Source organism: Entelurus aequoreus, linkage group LG28 (genome assembly GCF_033978785.1).
Source record: "Entelurus aequoreus isolate RoL-2023_Sb linkage group LG28, RoL_Eaeq_v1.1, whole genome shotgun sequence".
NCBI lineage: Eukaryota > Metazoa > Chordata > Actinopteri > Syngnathiformes > Syngnathidae > Entelurus > Entelurus aequoreus.
In genome coordinates this window covers 26417417-26435906 of record NC_084758.1, presented here as the reverse complement: position 1 = coordinate 26435906, position 18490 = coordinate 26417417, and the positions used below count along the sequence as shown (strand labels likewise).

Genomic DNA, 18490 nt, shown 5'->3' with positions numbered 1-18490 from the left:
CATATCCGACGGCCATTTTAATTTTGTAGTTTTTTAAAGCTTTAAAGATGGCTACTACACTCCAAAACTACAAACTGTAATACCCTTGTCAGCCTGTGGGAGTCATAAATAATTAAGGACTACAACCAAGATGGTGGACAGCTTAAAAAAACAACATTAAAATGACCGCCGGATATGATGTATGCTTCCTGTTTCCGGTTTAGGCCATGCCTACTTCCTGGGGTCATAAATCAATCCCCTGTTGACCCCCCTATTTAGAGGTATGTGGAAGCCACGCCCACAATCTCTGGTGGCCCCCCTTTTTTGTTGGGCCTAAATCTTCTCATGGTTTTTCTTAAAGCGATACACACACAAGGCACACTTTTTTTTTTTTCTTTTTTTTTTTTTAAAGTTAATGACATGCATTACCAGTCTTAACATACTGTATATATACTTATATAAAGAAAGGCAAGATTTTTCTCTTTTTATTGTGTAAGTACAGTGCATTCATTTGCATGATATTCCTTCAAATATACATGTTTTTAAAAACACATGCGCAACAAATTAGTGCACTGTCACACAAAATCCTATTCTAACATATTTTTATGTGCACCAAGAATTAAGTTTTAATTTCATTTGCATAGCCGAGGCAAAAAAAATAAATCTATTTTAGTTTGATTAAATGTCCTAATGATGAAGAAGACGTGAGCAACTGGGTGTAGTTGTGCTTGTACAGTGAATGTCTGGAGAGAATAACAAGGAATTACGTGTAAAAAATAATAATAACCCGCCGTCCTGCAGGTGCTTAGGCGCCCACCTCCAGGGAGAAGGTGACACTGCCGAGGTGGCGGTCGGTGGGCGAGTCGTTGACGATGCCCTTGCCGTTGAGTTTGCACTGCACTTGGATGTGAGCGCCGTACTGCACACTAGCGAAGCGCACTGCCACCACCGGGGCCGAGTAGTTCACCTAATGGAGAGACATTTCGCCATTATTAAGGTGACCCTTTTTTCTTCTTTTTTTTATACATATATATATATATATTTTTTTTTTTTTTTACAATGCCTCTACATGGATGCTTACATGTCTGAGTTTCCCATAGTAAGGGTAGTACTTCAGGTCAAAAATATTCTTGGGGAAAAACTTGACCTCTCCCAAAGCCTCTGGTGGTCCTTTCTGCAAGAGAAATGGCTTTTAATGATAGAAACAATGTGGAAGTACATTAGTGCAATCTGATTGGCCGCTTTTTAAGTGCTATGATAATACCCAAAAAGTGCTTTCAGGTTACCTTACATACACGATATCAGTGTTTTTCAACCTTTTTAGAGCCAAGGCACATTTTTTGCGTTGAAAAAATGCGGAGGCACACCATCAGCAGAAATCATTAAAAAAAACAAATCTCAGTTGACAATAAAAAGTCGTTGTCGCAATTGTTGGATATGACTTTAAAGCATAACCAAGCATGCATCAATATAGCTCTTGTCTCAAAGTAGGTGTACTGTCACCACCTGTCACATCACACCGTGACTTATTTGGAGTTTTTTGCTTTTTTCCTGTGTAGTGTTTTAGTTCTTGTCTTGCGCTCCTATTTTGGTGGCTTTTTCTCTTGTTTTGGTATTTTCCTGTAGCAGTTTCATGTCTTCTTTTGAACGATATTTCCCGCATTTACTTTGTTTTAGCAATCAAGAATATTTCAGTTGTTTTTATCCTTCTTTGTGAGGACAATGTTGATTGTCATGTCATGTTCGGATGTACTTTGTGGACGCCGTCTTTGCTCCACAGTAAGTCTTTGCTGTCGTCCAGCATTCTGTTTTTGTTTACTGTGTAGCCAGTTCAGTTTTAGTTTCGTTCTGCATAGCCTTCCCTAAGCTTCAATGCCTTTTCTTAGGGGCACTCACCTTTTGTTTATTTTTGGTTTAAGCATTAGACACCTTTTTACCTGCACACTGCCTCCCGCTGTTTCCGATATCTACAAAGCAATTAGTTACCGGCTGCCACCTACTGATTTGGAAGAGTATTACACGGTTACTCTGCCGAGCTCTAGACAGCACCGACACTCAACAACAACACATCATTTGCAGACTATAATTACTGTTTTGCAAAAAATATTTTTAGCCCAAATAGGTGAAATTAGCTCATCTCCCACGGCACACCAGACTGTATCTCACAGCACACTAGTGTAACTCTTCTGGGAAGGCTGTCCACAAGGTTGCGGAGTGTGTTTATAGGAATTTTCGACCATTCTTCCAAAACCGCATTGGTGAGGTCACACACCGATGTTGGTCGAGAAGACCTGGCTCTCAGTCTTGGTTCTAATTCATCCCAACGGTGTTCTATCGGGTTCAGGTCAGGACTCTGTGCAGGCCAGTCAAGTTCATCCACACCAGATTCTGTCATCCATGTCTTTATGGACCTTGCTTTAAGTTTAAAGTTAAAGTCCCAAAGATTGTCACACACACACTGGGTGTGGTGAAATTTGTCCCCTGCATTTGACCCATCCCCATGTTCACCCCCTGGGAGGTGAAGGGAGCAGTGACCACAGATGAAGCGCTAGCTGTCCAAAGTCAGGACCCAGGGTGGACCACTCATCTGTGCATCAGTTGGGGACGTCTCTGTGCTGCTGACCTGTCTCCGCTCAAGATGATTTTTTTTGTACCTTTAGGGCTTCCCTCAAGTTTGGTTCTGCGGACCCGGAAGGCTCTTTAGTCATAAAAATGTTAAAATAAGTCATATGTTATTATTCATTTATTATTTTTCACTGCTTAAATCTCTAGATCAACTTCAGGTCCATCAACATGTTTTTAAGTTTTATAACTCTTTTCTGTCAAAGAAAACCCTGTTTTTGTGGCAAAAACACAAAATATGCAACATTCCCCCCCTCCAAAATGTTTTAAAGTAGAATATTTGATGTGAAGTAATTAGAGCCTTCAATAGGTCAATAATTCATAACAATATTGATTTTAATCCATTATTATTTTTTGATCAATTAAAAAATTCTACAAAAATTCTTAGGGATCCAAAATGATATAAATAAAATGATGATAAAATAAGTCACACATTTTTTTTTTCCAACGCTTAAGTCACTAGATCAACTTCAGATTCATCCGTTGATAATAAGTTATATTTTTTAAATTTGTTTTATGCCGTTTTTGTCAAAGAAAATGTTGTTTTTTTATACGACAAACACACAAAATATGCAATATTTTCCCCAAAAAATTTTTGGGGAATGTGGCATATTTGATGTGAAGTAAGTGTAACCTTGAATATGTCAATAATTCACATTGATTTTGATTCATTATTATGTTTTGACAAATGACTGCTTTAAAGGGAATTTCAAGTTGATCTAGTTAAATGTTGGGGGGGGGGGGAGTGTGACTTGTTTTATCATCATTTTATAATTGTATTTATGTCATTTGGGAAATTTTGTAGAATTTTTGTAGAAAAAATTTCAGTGATCAAAAATAATAATGGATTAAAATCAATGTTGTTATGAATTATTGACCTACTGAAGGCTCTAATTACTTCACATTAAATATTCTACTTTGACATTTTTTGGGGTGGGAAATGTTGCATATTTTGTGTTTTTTCCACAAAAACAGGGTATTCTTTGACAGAAAAGGATATAAAAACATGTTGATGGACCCGAAGTTGATCTAGAGATTTAAGCAGTGAATAATAATAAATGAAAAATAATATATGACTTATTTTAACATTTTTATGACTAAAGAGCCTTCCGGGTCCCCGGAACCATAGTTGAGGGAAGCCTTAAAGGTAAAAAAAAAAAAAAAAATTGATATATTTTATTGGTTTTGAAAATAAATGCATGCTTTAATTTTTCTGTGTGCGGCCCCCATTGGAAAACCTGATCCAAGACATCCTCAGGTAGCGTGCATATACGCCCCCTAGTGGCTGAGAGCAGCAAAGGCGCGTCGGTGCAAATCGTATCTACAATCTTCTTGTGATACTTATCAATATCGATATATTGATCGTTTGATAGCCAACCTTCACTCCACAAGTCACATTAATTGGTTTCCCTTGGCCAGGCAGGTATCCGAGAATCTAGAAGCAAACAAAAGACATTTTGAGTAATCACTTGAATTATGTTTCGCCAAATCACAATGTAAAGCAGGTTTCTTTTCATGTGAAGCAGTTTTAGGAGAAAATTTGAATTTTAGGTAGACTTAATCAAGACTAAAAATAGAAGTTTGACTGTAGAGTAAATAACATCCGGTCTCAACTTTGCCCACTACCTAAAACGGCCACAAGATGTCACTCTCTGACATCACCGCCTGTTTAAGCCTTTCTAGGAAAGAGCACATCAATATAATAAGTAAACAATATAATATGTAAAAAATAAAAACATAAAAAAGTAGTTTCTGTGAAAGTCAATGAGGTATTTTGAGGGGAATATGTGGCACTACATAAAAAAAATGATAATGCAATCAAATAAATGTTAACAATCTTCGAGGTATCCAGACTATAATTCCCACCCAACCTTGATTTTTGGTCACAAATAAGTCATTTAAAAAAAGGAATACTTAAAGCGGTTAAAATCCTTAAAATGTTAGAATTATTTGATAGTTTTGAGTAAATCTGAAGCACAAGAAAGTAAAATAGAATAATAGATATAACATTTTGATTAAATTAGTATAATGTAATGATTATTATTGTTATAAATAAATATATAGATGGTTTAAGGCTTAAGCAGTCAATTATGTATTTCAAAGGTATATAGAGAGAGTATGTGGCACTATATTACAAAAATAATGCCATCAAAATATATCCAACCTTTAATCACTGTTATCCAACCCCATTTTTTAAAAGAAATAATTCATACTTTTAAACATCTAATAAATCAAAGGGTAAAAATCTTTAATATTTTCAATTATTTTATAGTACTGAGCATGTCCAAAGGGGAAAACATTAAAAATAAATTTTAATAATAATAAAGAATAATACAAGTAATAAATACATAATTTAATTTATTCCAATTAAATGTTCTTTTTTTAATTATTATTTTTTAAGTAAAATAAAAATTAAATTGATAATAATAAGATATGAATTAATGACAATAATGGTCCGCGTACCTTCCGTTCATTATATTTCCAATTCTGAAACGCAAATCCAAAAAATTTATTTCGATTTCTATTATATATAGCAGATTTTAAAACAAACAAAAAAGCGTTGATTCTCATTAAGATATTGCCATCAAGTTGGATTTTGTGCTGTTTTCCTTTTATGGATTTTGATTTTTTTCAGATAAACACAAAAATCAAATATATGTTAATTCAAACTGCAAAAATGCATGTTTATCTGTGCGATGACAAATTGAACTGGAAGCAGTATTTTAAGGTCCGTTCCGTTCATTATATTTCCAATTCTTAAATGCAAATCAAAAAACAAATTTCGGGCAATTTTTTCAATTTTAATTTCTGAAACAAAAGTTGCACATCAATTTAATGGCACTTTAAAAAAATTTAAAAAAAAGACAATAGGACGCCTAATGAACAAATATGTTACAGTTATTCTAAAAACATGCTAAACGCAAAGGAAAAGCTAAAATACTGCTTCTGATTCAAGAATGAAAACAGATAAAAACTCATTTTTGCATTTTGGATAAACATGAATTGGATTTTTGTGTTTATCTGGAAAAATAAAAAGCCATGAAAGGAAAACGGCACAAAATAAAATTTTATGGCAATATTTTAATGAAAATCAACCCTTTTTTTGTTTGTTTTTAAATTTGCCATTTATAATAAAAATCGAAAAAACAGCCCTAACTTTGTTTTTTGATTTGCGTTTCAGAATTGGGAATAGAATGAATGAAAGGTACATGGACCAATAAAAAAAGTTTAAATAGTGATGCATTGTTTTGGACAAAAAGGGGAGTATGCGGTATTACATCACAAAATAATATTATAATAAATACAAGACTCTTATCCCCTTTTGTAATTTATAAAATTGTAGTGTTTTTAAAGGGTTCAAAAAAATATAATAAATACAAGACTCTTATCCCCTTATGTAATTTATAAAATTGTAGTGTTTTTAAAGGGTTCAAAATAATATTATAATAAATACAAAACTATTATCCCCTTATGTAATTTATAAAATTGTAGTGTTTTTAAAGGGTTCAATATAGCATTATAATAATTACAAGACTCTTATCCCTTATGTAATTTATAAAATTGTAGTGTTTTTAAAGGGTTCAAAATAATATTATAATAAATGCAAGACTATTATCCCCTTATGTAGTTTATAAAATTATGTTTTTAAAGGGTTCAAAATAATATAATAAATACAAGACTCTTATCCCCTTATGTAATTTATGAAATTGTAGGGTTTTTAAAGGGTTCAAATATGATTTCATAGTTTTAAGAAAGTTTATAAAAGAATACATAAGTAGATGATTTGACAGCAGTTTTCTGTTTCTTTTTTTGGCCATAAAAGTGTCCAAACGGTGCAAAATGCATAAATGGAGTATAAATTTATATTTAGGTCTAAGAAAAACACTGCATTAGTAAAAATGTCCCAACATGAAAGAATTGATCCCCATTCTCTAATCTTACCCGGTTCATTCGCAGGAGGACACACGGCCTCCCCTGCGAGAAACCATAATGGGGGTCCTGCAGGCCCGAGCAGTCCCCCAGCCAGGACCTCTTGAACTGGCACGCTTTCCTCTCGGCGTCCTCCTCCAAGTCCTCCTGCATGAAGTACCTGTTGTGCGTGCAGCGGATATTCTTCCTCTCCTGCGTGCCGTCGTTGTAATCTGGAGGGCAAAAAAAAAAAAAAAAAGTGTCAGGGGGGCATGGTGGGGCATAAATAAACCTTTGCTTGGCTCTGCCAAGTCAGCTTGAATGAAGGAATAAAAGGGGAGGGAAGAAAACCCCCTCACACAAAGAGGCTTCCCTTCCCAGCATGCCGTGCGGGAACCAAAGAGAATACGGGACAAAAGTAGCGAGGAGGATTAGCCGTTTGGTTTTAACCCCACCGAGCCATCCTGAGCGCCGCACACTCACGTTTTAGATATTCATCCATCGATCTGGCGTACTTCTTCCACGATTTGCGGTCGGAGGCGTTGAAGGCGATATCGTGGCCTTCCGAGTGTGGCGCCATGGTCATACCTGCCAGTGGAGACCCACAGACAGTCAACTGTGACGGGACATAAGTGGTCCAACACGCCTAAAGTGCACAATCTAGGGATAAACTTAGCTTGTTCTTTGGCTTTTTGTCACACATGAAACAAAATTAGTCACAGGTGAGAAAATAGCTAAAAAATACGCAGGAAGTTACCATGCATGTTACAGGGCTTAACTTCTTTTTACACTTTAATTGGGAATGTTAAAAAGTGACAACTTTGTTCATTGTCATTTAAGTGGAAACGTTTTTAACGTTACACTCCAATAAGGTTAATATCGTCAAATATAGCTTGCACCGTTAAAAAAAAACACGTTTTGTTTAAATTAGTATAATGTAATGATTATTATTGTTATAAATAAATATATAGCTGGTTTAAGGCTTTAGCAGTCAATTATGTATTTTATTTTGCCCACCAAAGCTATCTAGAGATTACAAAAAATAATGCAATCAAAATATATTCAACTTATAATCACTGTTACCCAACCCCATTTTTTAAATAAATAATTCATAATTTTAAACAACTAATAAATCAAATGGTAAAAATCTTTAATATTGTAAATTATTTGATATTACTGAGCAAGTCCAAAGCGGAAAAAATAAAAATTAATACAATAATAATAAAGAATAATACTAATAATAAATAGATAATTTAATTTGTTCCAATTAAATGTTCATTTTATTTTGAAGTAAAATTAACATTAAATTAATAATAATAAGATATGAATTAATGACAATAATGGTCCGTGTACCTTCCGGTCATTCTATTTCCAATTGTGAAACGCAAATCTAAAAACTAAATTAGAGCCGTTTTTCGATTTCTATTATATATAGCAGATTTTAAAACAAACAAAAAAAGGGTTAATTTAAAAAAAAAAAATTGCCATCGAATTGGAATTTGTGCTGTTTTCCTTTTATAGATTTTAATTTTTACTGATAAACACAAAAATCGTATATGTGTTCATCGAAAATGCAAAAATGTGTGTTTTTATCTGTGTGACGACAAATTGAACCGGAAGCAGTATTTTAAAGGTCCAATTCTTAAATGCCAATCAAAAAACTAATTTTGGGCCATTTTTTCTATTTTCATTTCTGAAACAAAAGTTGCACAACTATTTAATGCCACTTTTTTTTTTTAAACGACAATACGACGCCTGCTGAACAAATATGTTACATCCATCCATCCATCCATTTCCCACCGCTTGTCCCTTTCGGAGTCGCGGTGGGTGCTGGAGCCTATCTCAGCTGCATTCGGGCGGAAGTTACAGTTATGCTAAAATGAGGTTAATATCCTCAAATATAACTTGCACCGTTAAAAAAACAAAACGTTTTCAATTGTGAGGTTCTGTTTACCTGGTGGCATCACTCTGTCGTTGTAGGTGGGATGGTAGGGACTGATGGACCACATGAGGCAGAACAAACAGCCGCCAAACATGGCCGCCAGGAAGACGTAAAGTGCGGCGTAGAAGAGAAGGATGAGGCCTGGAAGAGGAGACGAGAGGTCAGTGGAACTGTTGCTAGGCAGAATTGATGGGGGCTCAATCATAAACTGTACCTCCTAAAACCCCTCAAAGCCACGGCTGTTTGAATGACATTTCTACTTTCTTCTAGACTAAATATATAAAGTACATGTTTTTGTATGAGAACACCTTCTGAGGAGATATAATCTTGGAGGGGAGGGAAACTGAACCACCTGGTGGTCCTCATGGGGAACTGCATTCCGTTTATCTGCATATTCTTTTGTTTAACCCAGGGGTGTCCAAACCACAGGCCCGTCATGAGTTTAATTAGGACTCTAAATGATATCAAATCATTTTAATAGCTAAACCTATGGTGTCTATGACCATTTGTGCTTTGAATTACATCCGGCGCAGCATTTATTTATATGACCCAATGCAAACAACCTTCCCTCGTCATGGGGCAAAAAAAATACAAATTCGAACCAACACAAAATGCCAACAGACATGATCACACATAATATAATACAACATTTGTGAATATTATAAAAAACGTCCATGCCCCATAATTTTTTTTTAGAATGACACCCATTTGAATCCATTACAAAGTATGATGGGAAAAATGCAAAGGGCTATCTCCACATTAACCACAAAATTTTAAGGAGGTAGTCATCAAAGTAAACAAGGTAGGAGTCCAACTTTCACACACTCTTAATATCCAATGATATTAATTATATATCCATTATATTAATATAATATGTACACCTATATTATATATATGTATATGTATTAATGTTGTGTGACCCCGAAAGGGACAAGCGGTAGAAAATGGATGAATGTATAAATGTATGTATATATACATATACGTATGTCAATATGTATATGTGTATATAAGTATATGTATGTATATATTTATATGTATGTATGTATGTATACATATATGTATATAAGTATATGTATATATGTATATGTGTATATGTACATAAGTGTATGTATATGTGTATAGGTATGTGTATATATGTATATATATGAATATATATGTGTATCTAGATACATATATATGTATATATATACACACTCACACATATATATATATACACACACATATAATATATAGAATTATATGTGTGTATATACATATGTGTATGTATGTATGTATACATATGTATGTGTATATGTGTATATATATATATATATATATATATATATATATATATATGTGTATATATATATGTGTATATATATATATATATATATATATATATATATATATATATATATATATATATATATATATATATATATATATATATATATATATATATATATGTGTATATACACTACCGTTCAAAAGTTTGGGGTCACATTGAAATGTCCTTATTTTTGAAGGAAAAGCACTGTACTTTTCAATGAAGATAACTTTAAACTAGTCTTAACTTTAAAGAAACACGCTCTATACATTGCTAATGTGGTAAATGACTATTCTAGCTGCAAATGTCTGGTTTTTGGTGCAATATCTACATAGGTGTATAGAGGCCCATTTCCAGCAACTATCACTCCAGTGTTCTAATGGTACAATGTGTTTGCTCATTGGCTCAGAAGGCTAATTGATGATTAGAAAACCCTTGTGCAATCATGTTCACACATCTGAAAACAGTTTAGCTCGTTACAGAAGCTACAAAACTGACCTTCCTTTGAGCAGATTGAGTTTCTGGAGCATCACATTTGTGGGGTCAATTAAACGCTCAAAATGGCCAGAAAAAGAGAACTTTCATCTGAAACTCGACAGTCTATTCTTGTTCTTAGAAACGAAGGCTATTCCACAAAATTGTTTGGGTGACCCCAAACTTTTGAACGGTAGTGTATATGTATATATATGTATGTATATATATATATATATATATATATATATATATATATATATATATATATATATATATATATATATGTATATATATATATATGTATGTATATATATATATATATATATATATATATATATATATGTATGTATATATGTATGTATATATATATGTATGTATATATATGTATGTATATATATATGTATATATATGTATGTATATGTATATATACTGTATATATGTATATGTATATATACTGTATATATGTATATGTATATATATGTATGTACATGTATATATGTATATATATATGTATGTATATATATGAATGTATATATGTATGTATGTATGTATATATATATATATATATATATATATATATATATATATATATATACATATATATATATATATATATATATGATGATGATGATATTTGAGCCAAAAAAAACCATAAATATACTGTACATATTTTTGTTTAGAACTGACGTATATTGAAAAATTTTAGCAAAAAATGTGCAAAAAAAACAGATATGAACTGATGATGATACCGTAATTTCCGGACTATAAGCCGCTACTTTTTCCCCTCGTTCTGGTCCCTGCGGCTTATACAACGGTGCGGCTTATTTACGGCCTGTTCTTCTCCGACACCGACGAAGAGGATTTCGGTGGTTTTAGTACGCAGGAGGAAGACGATGACACAATGATTAAAAGACTGACTTTTCATATACCGGTAGGCTGGTTATTTTGATAACGTACAGGCGAGCACTTTGTATTACTTTGCACCGTTGTATTATTTGTACTCTGCACGAATGCTGTTCGCCGTGTCAAAGATGTGAAAGTTTGATTGAATGATTGAAAGATTTATTGTTAATAAATGGGACGCTTTGCGTTCCCAAACAGTCATCTCTGTCCCGACAATCCCCTCCGTGGTAGCAGGAACCCCTATATACTACGGTAATTACACATCAAAACCCTGCGGCTTATAGTCGGGTGCGGCTTATATATGGAGCAATCTGTATTTTCCCCTAAATTTAGCTGGTGCGGCTTATAGTCCGGAAATTACGGTATTTGAGCCAAAAAAAACATAGATATACTGTACATATTTTTGTTTAGAATGGAAAAGTTAATATACATCTTTTTTGGTTTAGAACTGACGTCCATTGAAACATTTTAGCAAAGAAATGACCAAAGAAAATGTATATACATATTTACAAAATGTATATACATATTTCTTGGTTTAGAATAGAATAGTATTGAAAAATATGTTCAAAATGTTTTTATGTCTTGTTTAGCTTTAGAAATATTTAAAATTGAACAACAGATATTTTGCTGTGTGGGCATTTTTCCTCGCCGGTCGGACGATGGCTATAGCCACTTCTGACGTGCCCCCCGCCCCCCACCCCCCGGGGTCCACAAAGGCCTTTCTGTTCCAGCCCAGTGAGAATTCTTCCAGCTGTCCTTTCACTGGGGAACACACTGAACCTCCGGTTGACGTCGTAGTGAAGGTCCTTTGCAGCCATGGAGGCCCCGGCCAGCTCCAAGGAGCAACCAATCAGCCTGCTCTGGTATTGTGGCCCCCCTACCAACTCTTACTCACTTATAGGGCTTTGTGGGGGTGAGGCTACGTGGGGCCCCAATTCCTCCTTGACAGCATGGGTGCAGCATCCTTTGATATTAACTTTACGTTTCTTTAAAAAAAAAAAAAAAAAAAGGTTGTGTATTTGCCAAACGCCCTGGACGTAGTTAGGAAATGTGTACGTGTCGGCCTGCGCTGAGGGGGGGCTTGAATGCATGATGAGTTCAGTGAAGGGGGAAGGGGGGGGCAAAGGGGGGGTCGCCGCTGCTTTGGGAAGGAGGATGTGGCGAGCATGCTAAGACGTAGATGGAATGTGATTTCTGGCTAACGCGAGGCTTGGGGCGGCGTGCCCCCCGCTGGGGCCCCTGTCCCCAGGCGGCCTGTTTTCGCCGAGGAAGCGTCGGCGCACCTATGTAAACATTGACCACACACACTTGCAGCACACAAGACATCACACTAAAGACATTTAAAAAAGACAGTTTCTAACACATCATTTAGAAATATGCAACATGGGACTGAGGGGAGGAAGGGAGGGGGGGGGACTCACTCCAGCTCTTCCCCGAGCGGCCCATGAACTCCTTGGTCTCGGCGTTCCACAGGTACGTCTTCAGGTCCCCGATCTTCTGGTGCAGCGTCCGGCGGGGCAGGGGCCGGCGCTTCCAGCGCTCGAAGTTGAGGTCCTCCTGCTCCAGAGGCCGGTGCTCGGCCAGCTCCTCCTGCTCCTCCTCCAGCTCCTGGCCGTGCTTGAGGAGCACCTTGGGAGGCTGGCGGCGGAGAGAAGAAGGGAGAAGACGCTCAACGCACATTGTCGGCGAGAAGGTTTTTTCGAAGACGACCCGACACTTCACTGCATGCTAGCGATGTGCTGCTATCCTCTCTGTCCCCGGTTTCATGCAGATCATAGAAGAGGGGGAAAAAAACGGTGACCTTTGCAGCCCTCATCGGGAGAGATGACCTCCCTTGAAGCGGAACCTCCTGCTTCCTGCGTCCAGATGTTTGGACTCTTAGCCAGCAAGTAAGTGTTCACTAACACTCACAACCTTTTAGCAGCAAACACCAAATCTTATCCCCCTCATAATTGTACAATTGCAGACATTTTTTATTTTGTACTTACGGGACTTTTAGGGAGCGGGGTCTCCTCACCTCCTCCCTCTGTGGAACTGGGCTCCATCTTCTTCGCAGGGGAGGAAAAAGTTCTCTTAAGTATCGTCAAAAAAGCAAATTATGGAATGGTTTTAGAAAAAAAATAGCCGTACCTGAAGTTCCCTTTTTCAGCAAAAAAAAGCAGATCAAAGGGTGGAGTGGAGAAAAAAAAATGTAAAAAAATTGCTCTCTGTCAAAAGTTTTTGGCGGAGTTCATTAGAAAGTTTTAGTGGTGCGGAGAGCCTCCTTCATCTAAACGCCCAACATAGTGAATGAACTCAAGGCAGAGGAACATGGGGGGGTGGGATACTTCCTAAGTCCTTTTTTTTTTTATTGGAGGGTTCAGTCCACAATTTGGCAACGGTTTGGAACTCGGCGCTGCATTCTGCACACGCACACCATCACTCATTGTGTGCTAAAGCGACGCCTGAATGCAATATTTATAGCTCATTGCAGCACAAAGACGTGCACCGCCAATCATCCTCCTGGTGCACCTGTGGCCCCCGAAATCTTCATCTACATTTTTACCCTCCGTTTCTTAAGGAGCATAAATCATAAACACTAATCACAAAGCCTCGGTGCAAAGTGTTTAACATAAACTTCAAGCTCAAAGAGACCTTCCACACACACACACACACACACACACACACACACACACACACACACACACACACTTGCACACACACTCTCACACACTTGCACACACACACACACACACACACCTCGCCCGCCATCTGCACCCCAGTCACGTAGCGCCAACTGTGTTAGCTCGGGTGCAAGTGTGAGAGGAGGACTTTTGTCGGAGTTTTGCATGAAAAAAGATGTTGCGTCATGGAAAAAAAAAAAGCAAAAAAAAAAAAAAGCAGATGTTGGATGGAGAAGGGTGTGTTTATTTGTGTGGATGTTCTCAGCTTGTTGCACTTTTGCATTCAAAAGTTAGTTTGGTGTTCAGAACAGTGACAGAAGCCCTCAAAGGACACAAATTGCACGCAAACATTTTGTAGTTTCTGTCGTATAATGACACCAGTCTTGCTGTGTGGGGTATTTAACGGTGTCATACTTGACCTATGGTACACACCTTTTAAAAAAGCATTGTTGTTAGGACTAGCGGAAGAAATCAGGGCACATGACCAGGCCCCATAAACCCCATAAGGCTCGAAAAAGCCACCTGGTGTTGCAGTGCATTGTGGGTAGCCATAGGAAAAAGATTTCAAATCATCTTAATAGTCAATTCATATGCTTCTGGCCATCTTGTGAACAGCAAGAGTCATTCGGGTCTATGACCACTCATGCTTTGAATGGCAATGAGCGCAGCATTTACTTATATGACCCAATGCAAACAAACTTCCCGAGTCATGGTGCGAAAACAAAATCCACCCATTTAATTCATTACAAAGCATGATATATATGTATGTACATATGTGTTTGTATGTACATATATGTGGGTGTATATATGTGTGTATATATCTGTATATATATATATATATATATATATATATATATATATATATATATATATATATATATATATATATATATATATATATATATCAGTGGCGTGCGGTGAGGTTAATGTCTGGTGAGGCACGACTGCATCATCACAGTCAGATTTACAAACATATGAACCTGCAGTGCAGGTGTACCTAATGTTGTGTCCCTGCGGTCGTTCGCGGCTCCTGCAGCGCGAGCATTGTTGTTTTTGCACTTTTTGGCTTCTTGTTAAGTAACTTTTTTTGGGTGGATTCGGTCTTGCACGTGGAGGGTTTGGGTGTGGGCTTTGGTTGGTGTGGCCGCGGCGCTCCCGTCGGGCGGTGCATTCTGTGGTGGAGGTGCTTGGCACCAGGAGGCGGGGTTATGAGACGAGCCTCACACAGTGTGTCTTTGCAGCAGAGTTTTATGAATGCTCAGCACTAAAAATACTTTACACACATACAGTGGTTGACAAAATACACTGTACATTATATACCTCAGCTAACTAAACTATGGAAATGTATAATATAATTCATATAGCAATACAGTCTCACTGCACAGCAGGCCAGCAGTTAGCCGAGTCATTGCGCAATCCATGTTGAGGCACAAATCAGTGACGTGCCTCAACTGGCTGCTGATCACCGCACCGTCTCTTCTCAGTATTTGAACGGCAAATGTGAAAATAAAAATAAAAATAATCTAAAACTGGTGAAGTTAAATGGAAAATAACTTTAGTATAATCACTGGATACATATAATAATTTTTAATTGTTTTTTTTTTCTTCTTACTTTTTTTTTTCTTTCCATGATGGCAGGTGAGGCCATGCCTCCCCTGCCTCTAGTGACTGCACACCACTGATATATATATATATATATATATATATATATATATATATATATATATATATATATATATATATATATATATATATATATATATATATATATATATATATATATATATATGTGTGTGTGCATACAGTATGTGTGTATATACATACATATACATATAAATATATGTATGTATGTATGTATGTACATGTATGTACTTATTTGTGTATATATATGTATATGTGCATATATATGAGATCGGTAGGTTGTGAGTTCAAACCCCGGCCGAGTCATACCAAAGACTATAAAAATGGTACCCATTACCTCCCTGCTTGGCACTCAGCATCAAGGGTTAAATCACCAAAAATGATTCCAGGGTGCGGCCACAGCTGCTGCTCACTGCTCCCCTCACCTTCCGGGGGGTGATCAAGGGTGATGTGGTTTATCCGTTATACAGTGCTCAATACGGGGGTAGAGCGGAATATACGTTAGGTCAGGAAAAAACACAGAGGCTATATCATCCCTACAAGCCTGTTTTGCGGGTTTTCTTGCTCGTCAGGGGATTTTTTTCATAAAATCAGGTTTTCCTGCTCGTCAGGAGATTTTATTAATAAAATCCCCTGACGAGCAGGGAAACCTGCGAAACAGGCTTGTAGGGATGATATAACCTCTGTGTTTTTTCCTGACCTAACGTATATATGTATGTATATGTATATACTGTATGTATATATGTGTGTATATGTATATATGTGTATATATATACATATATATATATATGTATATATATATATGTATATATGTACAAAACCCAAAACCAGTGAAGTTGTCACTTTGTGTAAATTGTAAATAAAAACAAAATACAATCCTTTTCAACCTATATTCAATTGAATAAACTGCAAAGACAAGATACTTAACGTTCAAACTGGAATAAGTTGTTATTTTTTGCAAATATTAGCTCATTTGGAAATTAATGCCGACAATATGTTTTAAAAAAGCTGGCACAAGTGGCAAAAAAGACTGAGAAAGTTGAGGAATGCTCATCAAACACTTATTTGGAACATCCCACAGGTGAACAGGCTAATTGGGAACAGGTGGGTGCCATGATTGGGTATGAAAGCAGCTTCCATGAAATGCTCAGTCATTCACAAACAAGGATGGGGCGAAGGTCACCACTTTATGAACAAATGCCTGAGCAAATTGTCGAACAGTTTAAGAACAACATTTCTCAACCAGGTATTGCAAGGAATTTAGGGATTTCACCATCTACGGTCCATAATTACATCAAAAGTTTCAGAGAATCTGGAGAAATCACTGCACGTAAGCGATGATATTACGGACCTTCGATCCCTCAGGCGGTACTGCACCAAAAAGCGACATCAGTGTGTAAAGGATATCACCACATGGGCTCAGGAACAGTTTAGAAAACCACTGTCAGTAACTACAGTTGGTCGCTACATCTGTAAGTACAAATTAAAACTCTACTATGCAAAGCGAAAGCCATTTATCAACAACACCCAGAAACGTCGCTGGCTTCGCTGGGCCCGAGCTCATCTAAGATGGACTGATGCAAAGTGGAAAAGTCTTCTGTGGTCTGACGAGGTCACATTTCAAATTGTTTTTGGAAGTGGACGCTGTGTCTTCCGGAAAAATAGGAAAATAACCATCTGGATTGTTCTAGGCGCAAAGTTCAAAAGCCAGCATCTGTGATGGAGCAACATATGTTGCCATCCAAGCAACGTTATCATGGACGCCCCTGCTTATTTCAGCAAGACAATGCCAAGCCACGTGTTACAACAGCGTGGCTTCATAGTAAAAGAGTGCGGGTACTAGACTGGTCTGCCTGTATTCCAGACATGTCTCCCATTGAAAAGGCGCAATATGAAGCCTAAAATACCACAACGGAGACCCCGGACTGTTGAACAACTTAAGCTGTACATCAAGTAAGAATGGGAAAGAATTCCACCTGAAAAGCTTCAAAAATTGGTCTCCTCAGTTCCCAAACGTTTACAGAGTGTTGTTAAAAGGAAAGGCCATGTAACACAGTGGTAAAAATGCCCCTGTGCCAACTTTTTTGCAATGTGTTGCTGCCATTAAATTTTAAGTTAATGATTATTTGCAAAAAAAAAATATTTTTCTCAGTTCGAACATTAAATATCTTGTCTTTGCAGTCTATTCAACTGAATATAAGTTGAAAACGATTTGCAAATCATTGTATTATGGTTTTATTTACGAATTACACAACGTGCCAACTTCACTGGTTTTGAGTTTTGTGTATATATATGTATATGTGTATATATATATATATATATATATATATATATATATATATATATATATATATATATATATATATATATATACTGTATATATATATATATTTATATATTTACATGCAGTCTGCTTTTGGCCCTCAACCAAATTGTTTTGTGTCTCATGCGGCCCTCAGGGCCAAAAGTTTGGACACCCCTGGTTTACAATGTAAAAGTGAGCAACAAAAATGGATTGTAAAAAATTTTTAAAAAAGCAAGGCACCATACCGAGACAAACTGTACCCTATTCCAAAGGCTCGCTAACTGGAAAAAATAAAAATGGTGGAATTGACTCATATGAGCTATGAGCACTTCCGAGTAAAAGTGACACCAAACTTGTCTATATTTCGTCTACGTAATAAATGTTAATACCGGTGAAGATTCCTGAATGGAAAATCTGTTAAGGCTCATTGTCCTTTCTTCAAATCGCGCATAATCTATGTCTTTCATCTCTTATGTGTTCGAGATGCGTGTGGTCCCCCGGCCTCGTTTTATAAGCAGCCCATTATTACTTTTAAATACTTTGACCGCGGCTCTCTGAAAATAATACTCATTCATTTTTGTACTTAGCAAAGACTAAAAGTAAACAGACAACATGCTTTTTTCCAAAATACTATACGTTGTAAGTAAACTTGTCCGCAGCTAGTTTGGCTAACGCTAGGTGTGTAACTGAATAAAACATTCAAATGTACCAGTGTGGAAATGCCGTGAACACACCAACATGTACCA

At 36.4% G+C, this 18490-nt stretch overlaps 1 protein-coding gene across 2 annotated transcripts; it reads right to left on the bottom strand.

Moving 5' to 3' along the window:
* Positions 1-146: 146 nt before the first annotated feature.
* Positions 147-13458, bottom strand: atp1b4 (ATPase Na+/K+ transporting subunit beta 4). Of its 2 annotated transcripts, none has more exons than XM_062040115.1 (9): positions 13266-13458; positions 13124-13183; positions 12557-12773; positions 8465-8593; positions 6994-7098; positions 6544-6743; positions 3980-4036; positions 1061-1153; positions 147-946 (listed from the first exon to the last, which is right to left on the bottom strand). In XM_062040115.1, the coding sequence occupies exons 2-9, from the start codon at positions 13178-13180 to the stop codon at positions 785-787; spliced, it is 1020 nt and encodes a 339-aa protein (XP_061896099.1). In that variant the 5' UTR covers positions 13181-13183; positions 13266-13458; the 3' UTR covers positions 147-784. The 2 variants fall into 2 exon arrangements, with proteins under 2 accessions (XP_061896099.1, XP_061896100.1); XM_062040116.1 differs by having other exon boundaries at positions 13124-13180.
* Positions 13459-18490: the final 5032 nt, after the last annotated feature.

Coding starts and splice junctions, on each gene's coding strand:
- atp1b4 (XM_062040115.1), bottom strand. CDS start 13,180: ATGGAGCCCAGTTCCACAGAGGGAGGAGGTGAGGAGACCCCGCTCCCT. Junction 12,774..13,123: donor CCCCGCTCCCTAAAAGTCCC/GTAAGTACAAAA, acceptor CTCCGCCGCCAG/CCTCCCAAGGTGCTCCTCAA. Junction 1,154..3,979: donor ATGTGACTTGTGGAGTGAAG/GTTGGCTATCAA, acceptor TTTCTCTTGCAG/AAAGGACCACCAGAGGCTTT.